The sequence below is a fragment of the Paralichthys olivaceus genome, chromosome 6, assembly GCF_024713975.1.
Source record: "Paralichthys olivaceus isolate ysfri-2021 chromosome 6, ASM2471397v2, whole genome shotgun sequence".
Classification (NCBI taxonomy): Eukaryota; Metazoa; Chordata; class Actinopteri; order Pleuronectiformes; family Paralichthyidae; genus Paralichthys; species Paralichthys olivaceus.
The window spans coordinates 8,732,656-8,749,664 of NC_091098.1; the positions used below are offsets into that span (position 1 = coordinate 8,732,656).

The 17,009-nt window shown below is 38.8% G+C and overlaps 1 protein-coding gene across 1 annotated transcript; it reads left to right on the forward strand.

Moving 5' to 3' along the window:
• Positions 1-1,600: 1,600 nt before the first annotated feature.
• clcnk (chloride channel K) lies at positions 1,601-16,476 on the forward strand. Its single transcript, XM_069527400.1, has 19 exons — positions 1,601-1,806; positions 2,220-2,351; positions 2,439-2,567; positions 5,090-5,229; positions 5,341-5,418; positions 6,314-6,389; positions 6,913-7,038; positions 7,889-7,973; positions 8,250-8,351; positions 9,117-9,201; positions 10,059-10,217; positions 10,480-10,549; positions 10,729-10,839; positions 11,123-11,339; positions 13,462-13,595; positions 13,999-14,069; positions 14,458-14,538; positions 15,114-15,200; positions 15,452-16,476. Exons 1-19 carry the CDS (start codon positions 1,656-1,658, stop codon positions 15,488-15,490), a joined length of 2,073 nt encoding a protein of 690 aa, XP_069383501.1. The 5' UTR covers positions 1,601-1,655; the 3' UTR covers positions 15,491-16,476.
• The last annotated feature ends 533 nt before the right edge of the window (positions 16,477-17,009 follow it).

Sequence of the window (17,009 nt, forward strand, 5' to 3'; positions counted from 1 at the left end):
GTGTGTGTGTTTCCAGATCTGAATGATAATTACCTTGACATTTAACTAAAATTCAGAATGTAAATGTTGATTTCCAGCAAAGTGTTCTGGGGATTCCTGATCATAGTTTTACACTGAATGTATTTTTCTGCTCCCGGGATCTTTTCCAATGAGAGTCTTTGAAGCCAATCACTGACCTGAGGAAGGTCATTGCAATGACATCATTCACTCCAGATTGTTGCTATCCATCTGAGCAGTAAAATGTTTATTATACTGACCAAAGCTTTCGGGAAACATCATAATAGAACACCTTGTTTCTAAAAGTTGTTAAATTGTATACAGCACAAGTCATCTGCGTGTGTTTTGATCACACAAGGACCATCATCACGTTGTTTAATATTTCACTGCCGATAAAATACTATACATGTTTACCTGGCTTGAAATTGAAATTGGGCCAGGACTTCATATACGACATAATGTTAGAAATATGGAAGAAAGGAAGGAAGTAGAATGCGCTTTGAAGTGCAAAGTATCAGCTATTATGGTGGGAGGGATAAAAACCTGCAGGGGATCTCCTCACGGAAAAAGACAAGGTGATGATGAGGGAGCAGCTCTCAGCAGGACGAGCTGTGAATGAGGAGAAAAGAAAATAGACCTTCACATTCACTAAAGTCAATGCAACCAGTGACAGTTTGAAAGCATGTGTAAAAATGTATTTCTCATGCTTTCACCCAAGAAGAAATATCTATGTGTGGTAACAAAGCCATTGTAACAACTGAAAACAATAGATATCAGCTTAAAGAAGACAGTCAGTTGATGAATACCATTTTTCTTAATACATCAACAAAGTTTTATTGCATATTTAATCATATTAGCTCTTCAAAGGTAACCAGCTATACCAACCTTCCAGCTATATTACATTAAAAGTACTTCCTGTGTTTCTTGGAGTTTGAATCGTCTCGGCTCGATTGTTGTCAGGACAAACAATTTGAATATGTCTTTCTTGAGCAACAAAGTTTTATGGGGTATAATAAACTGCTCGGACTTCAAGAGAATCTATATATGTTTTTGATTCTTGATATATTTTTATTTTATTTTTCAAAAGATCCTATAAAGTCTATACACATGGTGTCTTTACCAACTTACAATATTATAAAGCATGGAAGTTACTCCTTGTAAATTGTAGGTTGATGATTTACTGAAACATAAATTAATACATTATCATGATAATCTGTTTTACTAGTTGTTATATCTTATGTTTCCATTTCTAGGATCAGGTATTATGGGGTTATAATTTTTTCTGCAATGTGGTTAAATATGACCAGGAAACTATTAAAAAGCTGAGTAGCGTGAAATTAGTTTTTTTCTCATTCTGCACAAGACATCTGAAGGGCACTTTCCTCCATAGAGTTAATATTAGCAAACTTTTCAACCATGACTGCTCAATATGCTAATACATTCACAGAGGTCAGCTGAGCTACTGACTCACCTCCCCTACACAAACACAAAAACATAACCCTACCACTTCCAAGGTAAGTCTGTCTGTATTCGTACTTTGTTGTAGCTGTAGTAACTAAAACATGGATTTGGTCATTGATATTTCTTAAACCTGTATTCATGCAGTGTTGGTTTGAGCCTGTGTTAACCTCACAATAACACAAACACTTCCAGGCAGAATGAAAAGCCTGGTCGAGGCTCCTGGGAGCGAAAGAGATGGAGAGAGCAACAACCAAGAGCGAGAAGATCGATACGAGACATCCCATTATAAGAGCCTGCTCCTCTCTGATCCATGGAAACCATACCGACGGCCCCGTGCCATTGTTAAAGGTCAGACTAAAAGTCATTAGAATCAAATCAATAGTGACCAAATCGATAGCTCACAGAGTAACTTCATTATGCTTGTGATAACATACATGAATTTGATCTTTGTTTGGCCTTAATCTGAGAAATCATAGGTTATGAATGTAAACATTTTTATGATAATACTATTTATATAACAATGCCTCAATACGGATTTTTGATTTTTATACTTTATTAATATTTATCGCTAATACTTCTACTGATATTTTAGTTTAGATAGATAGGGGTTAGGATAAAACTCATAATTGACCATATAGGTGTGAAGGTGAGTGTGAATTGTTGTTTGTCTCTGAATGTTAGCCCTGTGCTATGCTGTCCACTTTAGAAATCTAAATAAGCTGTTTTTAATTCTAATGGTAACACAAACTTTGTGTCCACAGAGTGGCTGCTGAATCTGAGGTGTTGTTTGGGATCAATGTGTGGGATGGAGTGGTACGGCTACGCTGCTCTCGGCATCATGATGGCCTTTCTCAGCTTTCTCATGGATCTGAGTGTAACAAAACTGCTGACAGGTACACACAGAGAGAGAGAGAGAGAGAGGGGGAGAGAGAGAGAGCAAAGGGCAGAAACAATTGATGTCTCTCTCACTTCACTTGCAGCTCACCAATGGCTTTATAGGAAGCTAGAGGGCAACAGTCTGCTGCAGTTCTGCTGTTGGACTCTTTACCCAGCATGCCTCTCTGCTGTCGCATCATCATTCTCCCACAACATCTGTCCCTTCTCCACAGGTTTGTCATACATAATTCAGTGTTCTTTCAAAAAAAAAATTAAATCAGCTTTTGTTTCATCACTGTTGTCATCACTCACAGTAGAGTGACTCCATACAACACAAAGACCTCCAATCTACTTCCATTCATTGGCTCCACAGTGTGCTGACAGTTTAGGGCCTCAGGCTTCTTTTCCATACTACACTTTGAATGTTTGAGTTATGGATTCAGTGTGGACAATATAGGATGATGGTTATTCCTTCAAACAGAGATACAGACAGGAGTTACAAATCTTTATCAAAATCACTCTATATTTTAAAACAGATTTGTAAATTGAAACCACATAAATCCTTGAAGTACTTTCCACTGTATCTTGATTTTACTCTGCATCTTTTACACACGCCTTTTACTCCTATCTAAGTATGTTAGATAGTAAAAGGCCTTGAGTAAAAGTCAAGTGTGATATTTCCTGTAAAATTCATTGAGTTTTAAAGGGGGACGTGCATATGAAAAGTCAGCTTTGATTTTATCTGTCTAACAGAGAGCCTTAAGTGGAATGTAAGGGGATCTCTATTGTACATCTTTGAATGTATTGACAGTGCAGTAAAAGACAGACTGGGACAAAAAAAAACGTAACGAGCATGAACTCACAATGTGGTTACTGTGAAAGAAATCAATATACATGTAGTATCACAGATGCATCAATGATGTCAATTTAATGCTGTGTTTCATATGGCCTAGAGTTAATTCTCTCTCTCTCTAGTTTCACAGTCACTCCGGTATAGCCTGTGGTAGTACTCTCGTTCTGCAGAACACATTTGAATAGATGTGTCTTGGTGTCTTAATACCAAACCAATGAAAATGAAAAGCTGAGTCCAATGATTGCTTTGGTCTGACCCATGAGTACTGTGTTCCCATGTTATAATGAAGTGTTGACTACTGATTAGGCCTTCTGGTGCCAGAATGTCGACATAGTACCAGGCGTTGCAGCTGGTGTGATCCAATCACAAGACGGTCTTTTACATAAAAATCATCAGGAGCAGGCAGAGGTGCCAAGCAAACAGACGCTAATAAATACCAGATGATCCAGCTGATTGCAGCGTTTCTGAGCATCAACATGAATTTCTGGAGGCTTGTAAACCTCTTTTCAAGGAAGGTTTATGTCTGCTGACAGTAAAAGCTCCTTTAAGCTGCAGTGTGTCAGAACATTTACTCTGATTACAGTTATTTTACTGCTATTATATATTATCCACAGCTGATTGTGTTCACCAACATAATCTGGAGATCAAGCAGTCCTCGGTTTTGCCCATATTATCAGCTTTACATCCAGGACACTTGAGGTGAGACACCACAGACATTAACAGTATAGTGTCAGAAGTCTTCATGGACTCCCATATGGTTGTTAGCTGGATCTACTTTCATAGATGTTTCCTAATTTCCGAAAGAGTTCTCTTTTTATCTGTTCTCTAATTTTCCGATGAATAATATTTCAGGATAAAAGTCCATCTTGATCCCTCAAAGGTACAACTTCAAACTCTTTTCTACAAAATCGTTCCATGTCCTAATTAAGACATAGTTTCTGATTTAAATTATTGTGAGCACAGAGCTTCTAGGCTTTGACACAAGACTTCTTTCTTAGATTTATTTACTCTTATAATTGCTGAATATTAGATGATCTCCTGGTAACCCTTCATTTTCTGAGGAAATGCTGCTCAGTGCTTTTAATGTTATTCAAATTCATTTTTACATTTAACAATTCACCATAATCCTCGACTATTCCTAAAAAAATGTTTAAAAATAAACTTAGAAAATTCAATATAAGGCACTGAAACACTGCAAAAGACATGTAAGGTCTGAGGATTTAAAGTTAATGAAGCTAATAGATGGATGAAGTTACTAAGAAATGTTACTGATATTGTCAGAGACATGGGCATTGTTAAGGCCAGAGGATGCCAGAAATTCAGACTGAGGCTGTTAAGTGTCCAGTCCAGTGGCAGGTCTGGTCCAATGATCAGTCCACCTCAGGCTGATTGTGATATGTCAGGGAACACGGTTCTACTTTTCTCACAGGCCCTCACCCTGTCTCCCCCATGACTCACCCCCGTCTGCCCCTGACTATCACCGGACATTACTTCATCTGCCTCAGAAAGCTTTGGGTCCATGTTTGTAGCTTGTATCTGTACTTGCCACTGCCACTCTGTAGACTGGTAACACTGCCTCTCACTGTAAGGACAATTTCAGAGGAATTTAAAATGTGCCTGATTTGTGTGACCAGATTCTCAAACCAAACCTGATGACATGGTGTGTAGTTATGTCAGCACAACATTACCGATCTAAAACAGACTCATGCTTCATTATTGTTTTATGCTGATTGTCCTTTACATCCCACAGAAGGTCTTTCCATTCCATTCCTTAAACCTCTATTGAATTATTCGGAAATTATTACCCTGTATTCACTTTGAATAGCTTTAATAGAAGTTTTTGATTGCTTTAGAACCTATGGGCTTTTCCAGAATCTTGTCCTGTTGTTTATTTCTCTCTAGGCTCGGGGATACCAGAGATACGAACCATGCTGGCCGGCATTGAAATGCCTCATTACTTATCTCTCACTAATATGTTTGCCAAGTTCCTGGGCCTTATCTGTACACTGGCAGCAGGCAGCACGGTTTTCCTGGGCAAAGTGGTGAGAGATGTCCCAGTGTACCTGTCTACCATACAAAATATGTAGCTATCTTTAAAACTGTGTGTTAGCTTCATTATGAGTTATGAACGTTGTGTGGTCTCTTATCATCAGGGTCCGCTTGTGCATCTTTCCACCATGGTGGGAGCCTACCTCAGCAAACTCTGCACTCTCATACAAGACAATAAGAAGGTAAAATCACAAGTAATTCCAATATAATAAAGGCTTTACCACTTGCTTTTGTAAAATTACAGCCTTTACTTCTGAATAAACAAAAAGCTTGCTCATAGTCACAAACCTATAAAGAACAAAATATTTTTTTGTTTTTTTAGCCTTAAAAACCACCTCTCTTCACCTCTTTTCAAGCAGTAGTGATAAACTTACTGTACACTACCTGACTAGCATGGCAGACAAAGTCAGGGCCTAGTTGTTAGAGCTTTTAAAGGATAACTAAATGCTAGCCAGGTATTTCCCTTAGGCAGTACATGATTTGTAAGGGGATGAAGGGAAAAATCTCCCCCCTTAAACAACCTGTTCATTTTGCCATCTCCTCTAATCATCACCTATCTGCTATGAGAGAGAGGGTTGAGTGTGTGGAGTAAGATCATTTGTGTGTGCAGTTGAATATCCTTAATGCTGCTAACTAAGATAAAAGTTGAAACTGAGTTGCAGGAGTGCAGTCTCCCTCCCACCCAAACACATTCGTCCGTCACAGTCAGGCTGACAAAAGGCAGCATTGGGAGAAATCCTACCTTTGTCAGTGGCAGTTAAAACATCCATTAAGATCTTACCGGCTGACAGGCAGGGAGGATTAGGCATTAACAAGATACTTATCTGTGTTTGTTCGATTCCCTGCAGGTAAGTCACACCACCTACAATCAGCCCAAAAGTAAATCATCTGGAGATACTGTCCCAAGTAATATTAACACCAAGGGTCACTATCAGGACCACAGAATTGGACAAACTGGGAATGTTCTCCCAAAAATATGAAGTAATGTTTAAAAAATCACATTCTATGTTATTGTATTTCTCTAATAGTTAAAAAAATACACAAAAGATGTTTATATTATAGACTCTTCTGTTTTAGGACAAACCAGCTGGAGAAATGTTGGTTGTTGCTGCTGCGGTCGGAGTAGCCAGCTGCTTTGGAGCTCCCATCAGTGGTGAGAAGGTTCAGCATGAGAAATCAATGCTGTTTAAGTATTTACTCGCACTATATCTGTCCTTTTCACATGTGTCTGGTTAATTCATCCACCTTCTTCCTTCTCATACTTGTCCATTTTATCTCCCCCCACACTGCTTCTCCCCCATCATCCTTTTCTCTCACTTCTTCCGTCTTTGATTTCACACATCACAGGTAATTTCATTTTTGCAACCTTGCTGGCTGTTCAGCACCTTAGGTTCAAATTCCATTTGTACTCAGCCTGAATTAATTCATATGTCATTTTCAAATGTAATGATGTCCACAAAATATGAATCTGTCCATTAACACCTGAATTATATGAATATTTCTGTATTGGATTTTCAGAGGACTTTTTTTTCTACATATATAGGCAGAAAAATTATTCATCAATGCTCTTTAAACTTGTCAATACTTGCTGCTGTTTTGTCAAAGGCAACGTAAACACCCTCTTCTCCATATTTTTCTGTTGTACCTTTGTCTCTCCCTGACCTCTGCTCTTGTAGGTGTGTTGTTCAGCGTGGAGGTGATGAGTTCTCACTTTGCCCTGAGGCATTACGTCCCGTGTTTCTTCTCAGCTGCCTGCGGGGCGTTGACCTCTCGTCTCTTCACGGTGTGGAATGGAGATGGAGGTAACGGAGGCCCTGATCACCACTCGCCCTTGACAAGGATAAGGTTCAATTTAGAATCTGTGTCACAATGATCTGAGGAAAAGTGGCCACAAAGCCAATAACATGATCCAACATCTGAGAATGAAGAGGTTTCTGTTCACGCAAAGGCAGCTACATGGTCAAAAAGTAAATGGACACTACCTTTTGTGTGCTTTTGTTCTGAGGCAGTTTTTCATGGTTCAGGTTAGGTCACATGGTTCTGTGTATGGGAAACCTTCTATTTGAGTTTGTGTTATTACAGAGTAGGGTGCTTCCAACTTTGTGGCAACAAAGTGACCAAAACATGTCGACAAAGACATTTTGACTTTTGTGTGGCAGCAAATGCCCTGTTTTAGAAGCCTTGCTGAAGATTCGGATCTGTTATTCATGTAGAGTTCCAATGTCCACTTACTTTTGGCCAATGTAGTGCATATGCTGAAATCAACAGACAGCCCTAAAATATCTTATATAGCATATTTTTCTGAATGTATGCTTGCCAAAAAGAATGGTCATATTAAAAAGCTACATTTTTAAATTGAGTTTGGTTTGAGTTTTTCCTGGAGAGTCCCAATACAAGCTAGACTGATAGCCCACAATTCTTTTTGTTAATGTCATTTTAGTTAATTTGAATCATTCAATTTCAGTCATTTTAGCTTGTGGATAATGTTGACAGCTGCATAATCCCCTGTCACGACAATAACCGTGAACAACATTTGCAGAATCATTTAGATTGTATATTTCAATATAATACAATAAAGTGAGGGAAGATTGAATTTTTGAAAAGCTATGAGAGAAAGAAGAGGGATAACTCCAATTTGGTCTTTGTCCACAGAGACTCTTCAGGCGCTGTTTAAAACTAATTTCCCCACTGCTTTACCTTTCTACCCACTGGAGATTCTGCTGTTTGCTTTGTTAGGGTAAGTGCATTTAAGTTACCTCTGTTTGTTCCTGTCTTACAAATTAGAGCCGACATTTGGTGTTCATATTCATATCATTCATAATGAAAATCCTTTGAACCCTTCTTTCTCGTTGGCATTTAGATTTTTTTCTTTCATTCATTTGATCATTTCCAGGCCTCCTCTTCCCCTTTTAGATCTTAATGACTTCTGATAGACTATTGCTCCCAGGGTTAAAATAAGCCTCTCGTCTCGTCTCGTCCCTGTGGATTCAGCTGGCTCTCTCTCTGAAAACAGGCTGCTGTGTGGAGCTGTGAGCTGCTGCTATCTCTTCTGCCATCGGTGGATCCTGCAATTTACCAAAACAAACACGTTCTTCGTCAAGATGCTGACGACAGAGTGAGAGCTCAGTCCTTTACAATGTGAAAGCTGTGTTGTGATGAGTCACCAGCTGCGTACGACAGACTCTGTCTGGAGTAACAATTCAAACAGATTTATGGGTCAGTGCTGCAAAAATATGACGTGTTCTGTTATACTGAAACTGCAGCATATAAAAACATTTGTGGCATGCTATGTTTAAATAATAATATTACATATCTATAAACAGTGGGTAAAAAAATGAACAGAGACATTTTCACATTTGGTACCTCACATATATTTTATATATATATATTATAACCTGGCTGTATATAACTGTCCCCCCCGCACCCTTGTGTTCTGTGTCCAGCTGTGATTATATGTTTTTGTTTGTCCAAATTTCAAACTAGCATTTAATTTCATTAGACCAGAGACATTCTCTTTGCAGCCATGTTGTAACAGGAAAGATTCATAGTTATAACCTAACATTCTAGATAGCATTCCACCATGTTTTGTGCAGTAGTTGTGTGCAGTTCTGATGCAAACTGCTTGAGACGAACTTCACAAATGTGTGGTTCATGAATCTGCGCCAAGTCAACAAAAAAATGTTTTGTGTATCACAACACACCTTATCTGAAGTCACTATACTGGATAAAGAGCAGAGTACTTGGAGGGCTGATGTTTATTCTGATGTTGGCACTAGAAGCACTCAACTGATACATTTTTTTTAAATAATTATTTTAAAAATAATTGAAAAGGTGCATGACTCTGTAACAATGGTGCCTATTTGTGAATGCCTCTCTGCAGGAAGAGTCTATACTCAGGCTTGGTGGCCTTCCTCCTGGCATCTGTGACGTTTCCTCACTATGCCGGACAATTCATGGCATCTAAGGTGGGAATCTGCTCTCTCCGACTATTTGTTCTGGCTGGAAACTGAATTCATTGCTTGTAGATTGTTTAACTTTGACCTAAATCTTTACTTTTACATAAACTATCTATACACTCCCAGATTTCAAATTATATTTCTTATACTATAGCATGATGCCATAGTATAGTTTGTCAAATTTGTGGTTTCACAGTACCAGCGTCTTAAACATCACAATTGCCATTGATGGTTGGAGACTGACACAACCATCAGTGTGCAACATGTCCAAAGCTATAGTGAGTGGATAATGACTGTGCAATATTCTTTAAGAAAATGATACCCCTGTTGGATGATGGTTGTAATATCAAGTGTTCCAACCAACATTTGTGACTGTCAAATCTTAATCCCCCCCCCCCTCTCTCTCTCTCTTCGTCTTCTGATTCTGCATTATGGAGTTTCTTCATGCAGTATCAAACTCTTTCATTTTGAGGGTATTATTTCTTCATTTCACGTTCAAAACCCTGCTGTCTCTCTCAAGTAGGCGGCATTTGCTCTACTCCGGCTACACAAATTTGGATTTTTGTAAAATGACCTTGTTAAATTCCCCCACCGATAGAAAGCCAGGTCTGACTTAAGACTCATTCTTGTTTAAAAATCAAACCTTGTATGTTTTTCCCATTTTTAAAGATTTTGAAGTTGGGCAGAATGCCACAGGAAAGTTGGAAACTCAGAAAGACTGAGGTTGTTTTGTATTTTCATGAGATTCACTGACGTGACCCAAAATAGATTTGAAAAAAATGAATTACAGTGCCATGTTGATCTTTACTTTCACAACAGCATTTCTTGGATTTCAGAAAGTAATGTGAATGACATATTTTTCCCAGTATACCATGAAGCAGCTCCTCACCTCCTTACTGGAGAGCAGGCAGTGGGGCTCTCAGCACCATAATGCCTCTGCACAGCTGCAGCCTGAGCCTTTGTCGGAGTGGAGCTCATCAGGGAGTCCTGTCTACCTGTCTTTGGCTTTCTTTCTGATCATGAAGGTACACACAATAATAAAACAAAACGTATCTCTGTCAACACGATAACCACCAGTTGGACATTTCTGCATTGCAAAAAGTTTATTCTGCCACACTTTTTATTCTTTACAAGGTGGTGAAGGAATTTACCTGATTTAACATTTATTCGTACAAAACTGAGAGTGCTGCGATTTCCCTGCTCACAGACTGACAGTGACTTGTGCACACAGAGCTGCTGTGGCTGTTTGACAGGGATTTGACAGTTTGTGTTGTTGTTTCTTCTGAGATGTGGATGTTGGTCCTCGCCTGCACTCTGCCCGTTCCAGCTGGATACTTTATGCCAGTCTTTGTCTATGGTGAGTGAGGGGAAAGAGAAGAGACAAGCTTCATTTTCAGAATAACCAAACGGCTCGAGTTTTAATTTAAGTGTGAGGTATATGCCTCAGAGCATCCTCTCACCAGAATGTGAAAACTCTGTGGGGGTTTTCCTGGAATATAAACATAGAGAAATTCTGATGTGTTTGCTTTTTCCTAGGGGCAGCTTTGGGCCGTTTGCTTGGAGAAGGAGTAGCATATGTGCTTTCAATTGGACTGACTTCAGACCAGCAGCAGGTTTCCATAAATCCTGGAGGCTATGCACTGGCTGGTAGAAAAATGAGTTTGGATTCGTTTTTAGTCCTCTTACATGTTCCTTAATTCTGCCCACTTCTTTCACACAAAATCTACCAATAAATATATCATATGCCAGTTTTTATTAATTTGATTATTTTTGGAAAGATAATTCAATTTGAATTCAGGATGTTAATTGGGTTAACTGTATACATTTAATTAAGTAGACTAATATGTATCAACATATCTTGAGTATGAGCCATAGTTTTCAATAGTATCCTTACCTGAAATAGTGCCTGTGTATGTTTTGTGAATTAAAGGTGCAGCAGCTCTATCTGGGGCTGTGACACACACCTTGTCCCCAGCTCTCCTGGCGATCGAACTAACCGGCCAGTGTAGCCATGCGGTGCCTGTTCTCCTCGCCACTCTCCTGGCCAATGCCCTGGCTCGCTCAGGACACCGCCCATCTTTCTACGACGCCCTCTCTATCAGCAAGAAACTCCCACACCTGCCCTCTCTGAAGAAAGCATGCCCACGGTATGATTAAGAAGTGTCAGTATTGAGTATATGATGATTAGTCATATTTTGAGTGTAACATTTTTCGTCAGAGCATGAAAGTTCAGAAACAGATTTAGTGTTCACAGTAAAAGTAGCCTACATCATCATGGCTCAGTCTTGGTAATGGCCTCCTCTGAATCCATTTTAGCTGCTACAGATGTTTCAAGTTCTTAATGCCTGCTCTGATTGGATCAGTGGAGCAATTCCCCTCTGGTTACTGATTACTTTTAAAAAGTATAAACACCATCCACACCCTCCCTTTTTGTCAGAGCATGACAATTCTCTTTTTTTTTTGTTTTCCATAGGACATGACAGTTCAGAGAAAAAATGTTATTTTAGGTTGGCTTCACTAATATCAACTCTCGGGGGTCACATGCTCATTGCTTCCCGGAACATTACAAACTGGGAACAACAATTCCACTGATACACTAACAAACCAAGTACAACCAACAATTTCCTGTTGTCCAACTCTTCAGTTCACGATCCAACACCACACAAACAAATGACTGAATCCCTGCTAGCCTCAGGTGTTTACTTACAGATCATTGCTGACATAGCATGCTTACTTGCTAAATCTTGACCAGATGCTAATGTTCCAAGCTGCTTAATATCACAGGTCCAAACATTTAACATTACCAGCTAACTATAACCCATGCTTTTCAATTTAGCAGTTAAATAAAAACACAAATGGAGCGATGCTTGTGAACTGGTTCAGGCAGCCAACTCAAGCTGCACTGCTCCAATCATGTGACATACCTCTCTCTCCACATTAATCTATAATACATTTTTTCTATTTAAGCTGAGAAAACTTCCCATCAGTACCTTTGCTATCCCCAGCCTGGGCCTAGACAGCAAAGACTGTTCTACTATTGCAATAATCATTTGAATGTGAGTTGTCTAACTGAACTGGGCCTTATTATAAATTGGCCTTCTGTCATGTGAGACAAATCTGTTTGTGTAGAGCAGAGTCTGAGCCACAACCATTCAGATTTAAGTAACATGTCATTTCTCCTAGCACCACACACAGAAGGAGTTTTCATTGTTTACCTCACTAGAGGCTGTGTGTGAGGCTGAAATGTGTTATTTGTGATTTTTTTTGAATAGCAAGAACATTTCAGGAGCTGACCAAGTAATGGATGAGTCACTGTTAATAATAAAGAACCCCATAAACCACCCACACATCTGTTACTTTCAGTTTGTACTCAGAGGAAGGAAAACCTCACAACTGAATGAGCGGACACAAAAAAACAACATTTAGAGAGTATAACGCGGCAACTGACAACAGCTGTTCAACAAAAGCATCTCTAGTGATTCAAGCTCTCTGAGTAATGCAATTTTCCCAGACGCTGCACCTGCAAAAAAAGACAGTTGAGGCTGAAGGTTTCATGTCTTATGTGGTTTAATGTATTTAAATGTAGAGATTTGTAGAGAAATGTAGTCAGGATGTAAAATGTCAGAGCAATCTCATGGAATGAAAGTATGCCCTGAAAATATACATGTCCCCATATTACCTCGGTGATAGCAGCTGCTCCATTGAGGTTTTTTCTCTTTTATCTGTCTGTCACCGGACTGAATGACAACCACTAATAACAACATGCTGAGATAGAAATCAAGACATAATTACCCACAGCTCATTGGTAACAGCATTCAGACTGAGGTGACTTTAAATACTCCTCAAACTCAGACACCTAGGGGATCATACATTTGACTGATGGACTCCGCAAACTTTTTCGGGAATAACAAATAAGTTTCAAAGCTGGTTTAAAGCTCTTCGCCTTTGATTTATCCTGTAAGAAAATGTAATTTCCTGTTATATGAATTCATGTATTACAGTTTCTTAAGTAAAGTATTTTTATGTCATTTACACTTAATTTAGAAAAAATAAAGATAAGAAAATGTTACTTGCCCTTGTTTGTGTCTGAGCACATACAGCTAAGACCACGTCTTGTGTTGCCATCATCAGATTAAACCATTAATTCTTGAATTCTTTGAAAAAAAAATTTAATATTGACTTGTTGCCAATTTACATGTTACATTTGCTCATTTCATTCAACCTGAGCTGCTTTTATTCCAGGTATAACATCACTCTTCACTTTTGCAGGCTTCCCTCCACAACAGTTGGACAGTTTCTGGGAATGAAATCTGTGCAGCTTCAGAAAGCGTCTGGTTCAGCAGAGATTCAACATGCTGTCAAAACCAGCAGTGAAACGCAAATCCCTGTGGTGGAGTCACATGGTGCGCAGACAGTATTGAACCCCAGTCTTATAATGAGTCACGTTTTGTTCAAATTTTTTGATCGAAAAATAGAATATATTGGGAGTATTGACATATGAACAAAAAGTCATCAGGATGGCAAAGAAAATAATTTGGTTCTGGTCACACAGATAATTGCAACATCGCACTGAGCCACTGAAGAGAAGAGAGAGAAGCAATGAGAGAAATAAGGAAACATTTTAACTGCAGCTATTCAGCAGCATGAAAGGGCCTTGATAGAGAGCTGACAAGTGAGAAAACAGTAAATCGGCCAGCTGAGCCTTTTAGCAGCAAAAGCTGCCCACTAGAGACCTGCACACACTTGAAACTATAGCACCGACTGTGGCAAAGAAAATTGATTTTCCTTTCTTCTCTCCTGTTGAAGAGTCACAGATTTTACTGGGGTTCGTGCTTCGATCAGAGCTGCTGATTTTCCTGCATCGCCCCAAGACTGAGGTAAAGGCCTGCACTGAGTTCAGATGGTGTAGCCGCAGAGTTCAGATGGAGGCGCAGGATTAAACAGTTTGACACTGTTTAAAAGGCAGGCCACGTCTTTACAGCCAGTGTGACACTGACTGAATGTGAAACAGTTCCATAAAGGAGGACTGGAGCACAATGCACAGACAGTGGCTGCCTGATGTAAATGCTAATCTCATGAAAGCACACAATGTCATCATTTTTACTGACAAAAGAAAATTTTAAAAAACAGAAAACAGATTCATGAGACTGTGAATATAGTGTGCAGTCATTTTTAACTGTGATTCTTAATTTCTTAAGTGATACTGAAAACAGCACACATCTGACAGAAATGTTAAAGTATGAATATGTTTGTGCTGTTTTTCAGACTCTGGAGAAACATCTGGATGAGGTCTGTAGTATTCATCCAACCTCTGTCCTGTTATCACCTCACAACACTGTTCAGGAGGTATGAGACCTTAATGTAATGCAGTTGTGACAAATACAAAGGAATAGGGGGCATAAATAATCTTTTCCTTTCTCCACAGACTTAGATTAGAAGATTGATACCACACTCATGTCCGTAATATGATGACAGATAGGAGGTATTTAGCCTAGCTTAGCATAAAGACAGGAAGTAGGAGGTAACAGCTAGCCCGGTTCTCTCCTCTCTTGGTTTAATTCACACATAAACATACAAATGTAAAATAATTTGACAGGAAAAAGTACTTTTTTGTCACTAAATACTTCAAACTTACTACTATACTATACTATACTAGTCAAAACTTAAACTGCAAATCGTAACAAATTCTTTCCAGGAGGGCGATTTTGCTCACATTACCCTCCCATTCTGTGAATGCATGTCAATTGGTCATTTAGGATTAACAACTGATTGGGACTAATTGCTGCCCCCAAGTGGCTAAAATAACTTAGTTTGGTATCAGTTTTCTCATCTAACTTGTGGAAAGAAAACAAATCAGCATAGTTACCCACATTTAAAATTTTGAAATGTCAGAAACTTGAAAATCTCTTGTGTGATTGCAGGCCCACAGAATACTGAGTGTCATTGGAGACCAGACCTTGTTTGTCACAGAGAGAGGACGGTTGGTCGGGTTTCTCACATGGACACAGGTAACGATCACTAATGTATGTTTTGTGTGTATTTGCACTCACCATCACCAACAGTATAATCATTACTGGTTTTAATGATGCAGCCTGATATTGTTACCTTTCTCAGTTGTCATTTGTCTAAACCACATAAACCTGACTATCTCCATGTATGGATTGATTGATATTGTGCAGATTGTTTTTAACATTATGTAAAAGTATAGGAGGCAACATGGTGAATTAAACATATTTTTCCCTCCTAATTTATCCTCTAGATGAAGAAGATATTGGAGGACTTGGCCAAAGAAATCTAAGCTTTGACACATAGGAACTAAGTGAAACCCTTGACCTTTTTTGAAGCATCCATGAATCCTTCCAAGCCTGCCTCTAATAATGACATGATGTCTTCAGTTCCCATAACAACATTTCCACAAAAAACAAAATTGTCATTAGCTGGAGGCTCCTGTAACCTGAGCTTATTGGCCGGTGTCCACTGAGGAGATAGTAAAGTGCCTCAATCAGTGAACTCAATTTGTGACACAACTACCTTGCTGGTGGGTTTTGAGTGGACATCTGGCCCCAACAATTCCATATATTAACATCAAGTAAATATATTGATCATGCAACATTTAAGACTTTACTCATGTAATAATATTATATTGATGGGTTTCCTAACTGCTGTTCTTCTTTATCTTGCTTTTGTGACATAATCATGCTCATGTTTTACAACTGCTGTTCTCATAGTTACTTAAGGTTCAGTTTCCGAGATGCCTCACACAAGCACATTAAGGGAGAGCACAACCCACAACACAACTGTTTAAAGGGATAGCTCCCCAAAAAGGACGATTCTGTCATTATCTACTCACCACTATGCTGATGAAAGAATGGGTGAAGTGTTTGAGTCCACAAAACATAACATGCATAACATGCCTCTATACTGCTGGTGTGGTGCCATCCTAGAGTCCAGAAGCCCTGACAATCATCGACTCGAAACAACATCATTTACACAGTGTGACCTTTGCATTCATATTTTATAATTAACGGTAAATCCCTTAGTAGTAGTAGATAGTTCCCTTTCACCTAAATTTTACACACTTGGTCTTTAATGCACTTTTGTGAGACCTTTCTGCCACCGTATTTGAAGGAAGTAGAAAGATCTAAGTCAGAGACAGTTTGGTAGCTTTGTCTGATCATTTGAGCCCTAGAATTTTTTTTATTTACATTTTGAAAACTTTGTGCAATTAAAACTACATAAAGTCAGTTGCATCAATATAGACATAAAGAAACTGATACTGAAGAACTGGAGGTGTAAAAGTCATTGTTTTTCTATGATTTCTAAGCAGTTCTAATCAGAATGAATCATATCATTGAGAAGTCACAGTGAGTGTAAGGATCTATCTGCATGTTCACATTTGAATAAATTATGACTCAGTTATATCAATTGGATGTTAATGGTTTTAAATGTACTTTAATTACTTCCAAGAGCTGTGTGTGGGTGCAACTTTGGTTTCATAAAAGCACGCACCTCTCACTGTTTACCTCACGCTAAATATGTCCTGCACATCTCTCCGTCGCATCTCACCCCTTCGACTCTTCTTTCTATAGGAAGGCATCGCAGTTTTAAAAACTCTGCTCTTAAACATACGGTAAGTTGTAACGTAAAATGCTGAGTGAATTCCCTATTAAACCTCATAAATCAAAATAGATGGTCATTGTTGTTAGATTAATCTACCAAAAGAAAAAGATAAAGGGAAATATTTTGTGCAGTAGTGATCAGGGGGTGGAGTCACATTATCAAGGTCCCACCAATAAACATGCTCAAACAATCGTGAG

Coding starts and splice junctions, on each gene's coding strand:
- clcnk (XM_069527400.1), top strand. CDS start 1,656: ATGAAAAGCCTGGTCGAGGCTCCTGGGAGCGAAAGAGATGGAGAGAGC. Junction 6,390..6,912: donor CTTTGGAGCTCCCATCAGTG/GTGAGAAGGTTC, acceptor CTGCTCTTGTAG/GTGTGTTGTTCAGCGTGGAG. Junction 7,974..8,249: donor CTGCTGTTTGCTTTGTTAGG/GTAAGTGCATTT, acceptor CTCTGAAAACAG/GCTGCTGTGTGGAGCTGTGA.